General features: G+C 35.5%; 1 protein-coding gene across 1 annotated transcript in view; it reads right to left on the minus strand.

The window, feature by feature from the left end:
• Positions 1-6,588, minus strand: part of pgbd5 (piggyBac transposable element derived 5) — a 34,719-nt gene extending 28,131 nt beyond the window's left edge. Inside the window, exon 1 of the mRNA XM_056470248.1 lies at positions 6,003-6,588. Within this exon, the coding sequence (XP_056326223.1) occupies positions 6,003-6,312 (310 nt within the window). The 5' untranslated portion in view covers positions 6,313-6,588. The remainder of the gene's footprint in view (positions 1-6,002) is intronic.
• Positions 6,589-8,483: the final 1,895 nt, after the last annotated feature.

An 8,483-nucleotide genomic window follows, 5' to 3' on the forward strand; every position in this document is an offset into this window, starting at 1 on the left:
ATTAGCTCCATATTACATGGAAACAACTCAATCTAGATTCAAATTTATATTAATGTGTATATGGTAAACTGTGTATTTTAGGAACTGTAACCAATCATCAGTAATTATCATTGATCAATTCATTAAATGATTGTTTATTTTATAAAATCTTCTACACTTATTTGAAATCATTATCTATCATTGTGCTTGTCAGAAATCCTATATTGAAAGAAGCAGAAAATTGATAGAGAGATTAAAATCTGTCATGACATTAAATCAAAGTGTTATGTAATATCACTCTGTGGCCTAATCCAGATAATGGCGGTATCGCTTCTGAAATGCATAAATTGTACTTTATAATCATAGAAAGCTAAGCTTAAATTGAAAAAAGCATACAAAAATTGCTAGTTCTTTCTTAAGCTTAATATTTAAAGTGCTGCACTGCTATTTTATATAAGCTGGCTTTAAGAGCTGCATTCAAAAGGTTTTCTCTTCACACCCAGAAAGTCTATAAAACATTCAAATACACTTATTTCTATTTCTTTACAGTCAGTTTTCTTAGAAAACGATGCTTCGTGGTGTGCTTCATAGTCTGCTAGATTAGTAGAAGAACCAGCACTTTCTTCACCCGAAAAAAAAACCCCAACAAGCAAACAACCATATCTTTTGAATCTCACAGTTGCAAAGGATGTAGCGAGAGCACAAGTTTGACCTGAATAATATAGACCTTACGTAAGTTTCTATGCTGTACCAGAAAAAGATACTAAATGAACTTTTTTATGAACAGCATTGACAGCTCAAATTGATCCAACATTGTTTGTCAGCATCCGCAAGTGTCACGTTATTATTAAATGACACATGATGTAAAATGCTAAATGTCTGTGAATTGATTTTGTGAGCTCCTTTGATGCATGATTTTGCAGCTTGAGCCAAAGCAAAGGCGGTTAGCAGATGGCCAGTTTTTTCCCCCATGGTGACAGACAGAACTTTCTGAGCAACCGCGACGGAAAGATGTGTCATTCATCAACAGCACGCCGTCTACTTGTTTTGGAATACACTCAAACCCAAACAAGAAAATATTACATGAAGATTACTGATTCGCAAAAGAATTCAGATTTTCTTTTCATTATGCATCATTCTTCCATCTAAAAACGTCAGCATGCATCATTAAATCATGCTCTTGGGTCACTTTGACTTCAGTGGCATGAAGCATGATATTATTATCGGTCTATTGATTCAGATGTTGGGTCTGTGCAGTAAGTGATGCCCAGGAGGCTTTACACTCATATTTATGACGGTATTTAGACTGACATTAAACGGCAATTAGATCAGAACATATTATAAAATAACAGACAAACCTCTCCAACGTCCTTGCAGGAAAAAAAAACATGTTTTGTTATTCAGGCAGAAATGATTTCCTGCACATTATGTAAACCGCAGCATTTGCAAGTCTGTCTGGCATTAACACATGGTTATCTCTAGCTATGATTCAGGGAGAAATATACAGACCTTCTTTATTTGTGTGGCTAAAGCTGAAAAACTGTTTTATTTTTTCAGGATATTTCCCATTACATATGTCTTGGCATAAAAAATGGACTATTTAAACAGAAGCTCCAGGCAAGAAACCACTTCATTCCATTTCCTAGAGAGGGAATTTAGTAAGAATTTTCATTTGATGTCAGAGATATGGAATACTAAATAATACTAGTATAACAATATGTTCAACATGTACATTTCTATAATAATTGAGTACACCCCATTTTGAAAATGAATATTTTTGTCCATTTCTCAGTGAATATGGGTAAAATATATATGTGCATTTGAACAAGACAGATTTAATAAACAGATATATTTATTAAAATAATATTTTGGTCAGGGTGGCGCAGTAGGTAGTGCTGTCGCCTCACAGCAAGAAGGTCGCTGGTTTGAGCCTCGGCTGGGTCAGTTGGCGTTTCTGTGTGGACTTTTGCATGTTCTCCCTGCGTTCGCGTGGGTTTCCTCCGGGTGCTCCGGTTTTACCCACAGTCCAGAGACATGCGGTACAGGTGAATTGGGTAGGCTAAATTGTCCGTAGTTTATGAGTGTGAATGAGTGTGTATGGATGTTTCCCAGAGATGGGTTGCAGCTGTAAGGGCATCCGCTGCATAAAACATGTGCTTGATAAGTTGGCGGTTCATTCCGCTGTGGCAACCCACAATTAATAAAGGGACTAAGCCAACAAGAAAATGAATAAATGAATTTTTTGTTCAAAGAACATCTTCAAAAGGCGACGCGGTGGTTCGAGCCTCGGCCGGTGTCAGTTGGCATTTCTGTGTGGAGTTTGCATGTTCTCCCCGCATTCAGTGCTCCGGTTTCTCCCACAAGTCCAAAGACATGTGGTATAGGTGAATTGGGTAAGCTAAATTGTCTGTAGTGTATGTATACAGTATACATCTAATATATGTATATATAAAATATGTATATTTAAAGGAAATGAATGAATAAATGAAAATCTTTAGAAAAGGAAAGATAATACTTTTAAATTCATGCAAAATATTGCAAAAAAAATTACAAACTACAATATTTTAACAAAATTGTATATTAATTTTTGTTTCTCTTGATTTTTGAAAATTTTGTTTAATATTTTTTCTATAACATATAAATTTGCTACTAATTTCTGAACCATGATTGTAAGTTATTTTATTAGATGAGCTCCAGATTTGGCTTCAGTACTGACTAAACTAATGTGTATGCACAAATATAATATTGTAAACCTTCCTATACAAAATATTACTTTAAATGAGAGATTTAAGGAGGGTGTACTCATATATGCTGAGCACTGTATGTGTGTTTGCTGCATTTTGATGATCTTCAGGTGAGCTTGAGCCACAAAATAATGGATTTACTAAACAGTTAAGCTACATTCTCTGTTTTGCACTTCATGCAAATTCATAATTTTCCGCTGACTGCTATTAAAGTACTTTGAGCTAATGGTTTATGACTGAGAATAATAGATCAAATTCAGTATATACTCCACTAGGGCTGCAACATATATCGTTTCAGCATCAATATCGCAATGTGAATATTCGCAATAGACACATCGCGAGTATATGCAATGTGGAGCCTGGATTTTAATAATCATTTCAAGTGTTTTTGAGACCTGTGAGTGTGTGAGGGTTTTAAAAGTATTCAGGTCTAAGAAATTCAACTGTTTTTAACTTTGACAAATTAATAGCGATCAATTCTATTTAATTAGTTATAAAATGAAGACTATGCAGTATTATTTAACATTTAATTATTCAATTACTGTATACCTGAATACAGTTCAACTACTTGAAAAACAATGCAAAAATGTGTATCTTTTCTATATTGAATTTATCCATGCTTTTAGATTGTTCCTTATATTTTATGCACTCCCCTACAATCATCCCAATCAATCTAAAATAATCAATTCTTTCCAAATAGTTATTCAACACATCAAGTGGAATTGGATTTATATAGCAATATATATCACAGAATAAAAATATATTGCAATGTTAGATTTTTCCAATATTGTGCAGCCCTATACCCCACTGATAATGCAAACAATATACAGAAAAAGAGATTCAGACAGAATATAAATGCAAAGCTCTAAATTGCATGTTTTAAGCATTTTCCTATGGAAAATCATTATTAAGTAAATGCTTAATATGGTATTAAGACAGTGTGTTCATTTTCATCGACTTGCGTGTATACACTGTAAAAAATGGTTGTGATTTCAACGGTAACTGTAAAAATGCTACAGTAAACATCTGTAACCTGGTTAACGGTATGTTTCCATAATATATACGGCGAGTAACCGTAAATTGACTTTCCCAGAACTCCCTGTATGGCACATCACTTTTAATGCTTTTTGTTAACATTACCATGGATCTTTTTAGTTGTTTCCCCATGAGTTATGTACATTAGAGATTTATGTTACATCTAATGTTGATAAACAATGTTTATTTCATGACTTTAATGTTATGCATGTTACCATACTGGTGTTTAGTAGCTGTGTGAATGACACTGAGCACCTTCAATTTACTGAAACACCTTTCTGCTTGAGGGAAAAGTTATTTGTGATGAGCATTGGTTTATTATGTAACTTTCTCATCACCACCTGCATTTGGCTGTGTTAATGTGTCTAACTGTGTAACAAAAGATGTGTAGATGTTGGTAATTCAAAATACAGACATATTACATCTATAAATGAATGAAATATGATAGTTTACTGTAAAAATGAGAAATTACTTTTATGGTTTGTAACATATTTTAATGGTGAAATACTGGCAACCACAGCTGCTGTTTTTTTTTACTGTAAATTTTACGGATTTATTTTTTACAGTGTATACTGTAGTATGCATCATCAATAAGGTGTTATTTAATTTAATCTTTTAATATAGTCTTTATACATTAAGCCATGTTTTTAGTGATTAAAACAAAAACCCATCCTAAATGTGAAAGACACTTTTACGTTTATTAAATAAAGACCCAATTCATACTGTGAAAAAAGCAATATATTAAACTAGTCTAAAATATTATTGGGATAATATTACTTTCAATTTAGTTACATAATTATTTGTTGTACTAATTTGGACTTTCTTTATTTATATAAATTGATGTTTTATTGTTCATTTTATTCTTAATTATTTTCTTTTTTAATAACACTTTATTTTATTTATCCAAAATATTATGTCATTTTTGAAACACATTTCTTGCATTGATTATTTTATAAGATTTCTTTTTATGTGTTGGTTTGTTTTGTTTCTTTAATACTAACATGTGTTTATCTTAATTAAAATGTTTTATATAATTAATTAAATTATTTATTCATTATTAAAATAAATTCTCTCAAAGATTTTGCACTAAGCCTCTGGCACTCCTTTACAAGCCCAGTTTAATAAACCCTAATGTAAATAATTGTGGCTGGAAACAAATTGAAAAATTGAAAGGACTCTACTGCAGTTGTATGCAAGTTTTACCCTCCAGGTTTCTATGAAAGTTAAGTGAAAAGATTTCATTTCAGTATTATAATTTTTCAGTTTTGTTTTTAGATGATTTGCATTGCTGGGTTGGCACAAGAACTGCGAACTTAAAAATAGTTTTTGCTATTACACTATTATTTTTGTTTGGATGATTTGCATTGCCATGTTGGTGGAAGGACCACAAGCATTTGACTGGTCTTTGTATTGATAAGTCATGCAAAATCTGTCAGGTGAACTGAGTTCATGAGAGCATAACTGCACCAATGTTTGTTTCAGATATTTTCTCTAAACATTCAGTGAGGCGTAAAAGCCCAGACAGTTGTGAGCTTAGATAAAATGAGGCAACACTTTATATTAAAATCTCCTAAAACCAGATTAAACCACATACAATTACATGCAGTCTACTGAAATCCATGCAAGCTGAACTGGAGACTGAATGCCAACAACGTTTAGGATTTTATCCTGCAATAAACTATTGGGTCTGACTTGTTTTATTGCAGTTTTAAGGTGCTTATTTGTTCTCTCCAACTGACACTTGCTGCATATACATGTGTGCACAGTACATCACTTGATAAGAAAGCATTTGCACTAAATCTCTAAAAGCATCATCTAACCACTTCAAAGTGTGAAATTTTCAGAAATAAGAGCCTCCTCTCATCCGCCCATGCAAATGCCCTCTCTGCCCTGAAACTGAGCTAATCATACTCAAAATCACAGCTGCTCAGAGTCTGGCAGACACTAAAAGCATCCTCAGCTGGACTGAAAATCCCAAAATTTGGCCTGCTCACTCACGTCCCTTATCACTCTGTGCATGCATGAATTCACAAAGCAAGCTAATAATCACCCCTGATCCATATTTCAAGGAATTGTGTCATCTGTTGGAGCCATCTGACGAGAGAGATCAAGGCAAACCAGTGTAGTCATCAGAGAGTCCCATCTGTGAGCTTAATTACTCGTCGAGCACGCAGGCCTCTCAAGGAGGATGAAGCTGCATTGCATTTACACTAATCAGCGTTCATCACCGTTACACCAACTCACCGTGCGTGTCCTGGTAGTGAGGCAGGCTGAGGTCCCGCAGCGTGTCGCCCCATCCCTCCTCCTGCGCCTGCCCGCTAGACACAGAGCCGGGAGGACCGCAGCTCTGACTCCGAGTTTCACCGGCTCTAGCATCGTCCGCATTCGTCTCCGGGTAGTTATCCGAATTGGAGTCTCCGGTGGTACTGTAGAAGGGGTTCTCGCTACTGTCGTCGCCCGACTCCCCGAACACATCATCGGATATCTGCAGGCTCTCGTAGCGAGATCGCGCCTCCTCGAGCAGCGACAGTCCCCTCCTTCCACACTCCGCCATCGTTTGTCAATCCCGACGTTGAGCTGCTACACCCGGCGAGCTTCGGCATGCAAATGACCTCCTTCAAAAGAGTCCAATCCGGCATCCAGTCTGCTCCGCCGAGCCCCTCAGCTGCGCCTGAACAGCGGCCGCAGGTCTCACTAGCCGCGGGGAAACAAAGGTGGGCGCCGCGGGAGCTGTCCGCCTTGCGTGGTGCTGAAAACCCCCAATCCTGCGCGCGGAACCCCTCAACTGACTACTCTACAAACGAGCTCTGCATCCGGGTTGGGTGGGCGAGCGGGCGGGCGGACTCCTCTCTCTGTGGAGGACTGAATGAAGCTCCGGCTTCCTCGAAAATCACCTGACTCTCTCTTCCTGCGCTGTCCAATGGGATTAACCTCTGAATGAATCATGGATGTTATAGAGACACGAATTATATTTGTTCTGCCTCAGATGAAGTGTTTTCATGGCTTGTAGTAGGTGTAGTGTTGTATTCCGGTTTGAATATGCAATAGAGCATTAAACTGGGTTTAGGAATATTTTTTAGAAAAAACAACATAAATAAATAAATAAATAAATAAATAAATAAATAAATAAATACACAAACATTGAAATTGTGTGTTAGTAATGTGCTCTTACGCAAAGACATGTAGCCTACAGTGCTCAGCATAATTGAGTACAGCCCATTTTGAAAATGAATATTTGGATCCATTTCTCAGTGAATATAAGCCTAGGCAATGTACTTTGGTGCATTTAATCAAATCAGATTTATTAAACAGATATATTTATTAAAATAACATTTTGTCACCAGACATATTTAGAAACTGAAAGATTATCCAATTTAAAAAAATGTCAACCTACAAAATTTAAACATTTTTTTGCTTCCCTTGATTTTTCCTCTTTTTTATTTAAATTTGTATTTAATAATACTCTATAACGGCTGCACGGTGGCGCAGTGGATAGCACGTTCGCCTCACAGCAAAAAGGTCGCTGGGTCAGTTGGCGTTTTTGTGTTGAGTTTGCATGTTCTCCCCGTGTTCGCGTGGGTTTCCTCCGTGCTCTGGTTTTCCCCACAAGTCTAAAGACATGCGCTATAGGCAATTGGGTAGGCTAAATTGTCCGCATAGTGTATGTGTGTGATGTTGGATGTTGGGATGTTTCCCAGTGATGGGTTGCAGCTGGAAGCTGGAAGGGCATCTGCTCGTAAAGCATATGCTAGATAAGTTGGCAGTTCATTCCACTGTGGCGACCCCTGATTAATAAAGGGACTAAGCTGAAAAGAAAATGAACGAAAACGAATGAATTTCTCTATAACATAAATTTGAGTGTACTAGTTTTTGGACCGTTATCATAAGTTATTTTGTTAGATACGCTCCAAATTTGGCTTCAGTAGTGAATAATCTCATGTATATGCACACATATAATATTGTATAGCTTCCTACTAAAAATATGAATTAAAAAGAGATTTGTGAGGGGTGTACTTATATGTAAGGAGCACTGTATGCTATACTGTGTATTGCAATTTGAAAATGAAAGAGCATCAAACAATTTTGTATTTTTATTTTCCCTGAAATAAATATTCAAATGTGTCTGTGTGTGAGTGTGTGTGTTTGTCAGATGCTAAATTATGGATTTCAAATGCAGTTGTAGTGATATTAAAATGAACAAATACTTACTTTGGTCTCTGTATCTTTATTGTCCGCAATTTCCTGTATATTTATTCAATGATTGAAACATCGTTACATATCTACTTCTACGCATTTACTGATGTTTTGTTTGGAGCCCCAGAGGCCCAAATGATGTACAGTGCTAAGCTTAAATGAGTACATCCATTTTCAAAATGAATAGAGGCAATATAGATTGGTACATTTGAACAAAACAGATTTATTAAACAGATATGTTTATTAAAATAACATTTTACTCACAGAATATCTTAGAAATAGAAAGATAATGCATTTATATTCATGCAAAATATTGCAAAAAAAATTACAAACTACATTTCAATAAAATTGTATATATTTTTTGCTTCTCTTGATTTTGCTGTTTTTGAAAACGTTATTTAATATTTTTCCCTAATATGTAAATTTGCCTGTACTAATTTTTGAACCATTATTGTAAGTTATTTTGTTAGATTGGCTCCAGATTTGACTTCAGTACTGATTAAACTAATGTATATGCACAAATATAATATT

This window comes from Danio aesculapii, chromosome 13 (genome assembly GCF_903798145.1).
Source record: "Danio aesculapii chromosome 13, fDanAes4.1, whole genome shotgun sequence".
NCBI classification, from domain to species: domain Eukaryota; kingdom Metazoa; phylum Chordata; class Actinopteri; order Cypriniformes; family Danionidae; genus Danio; species Danio aesculapii.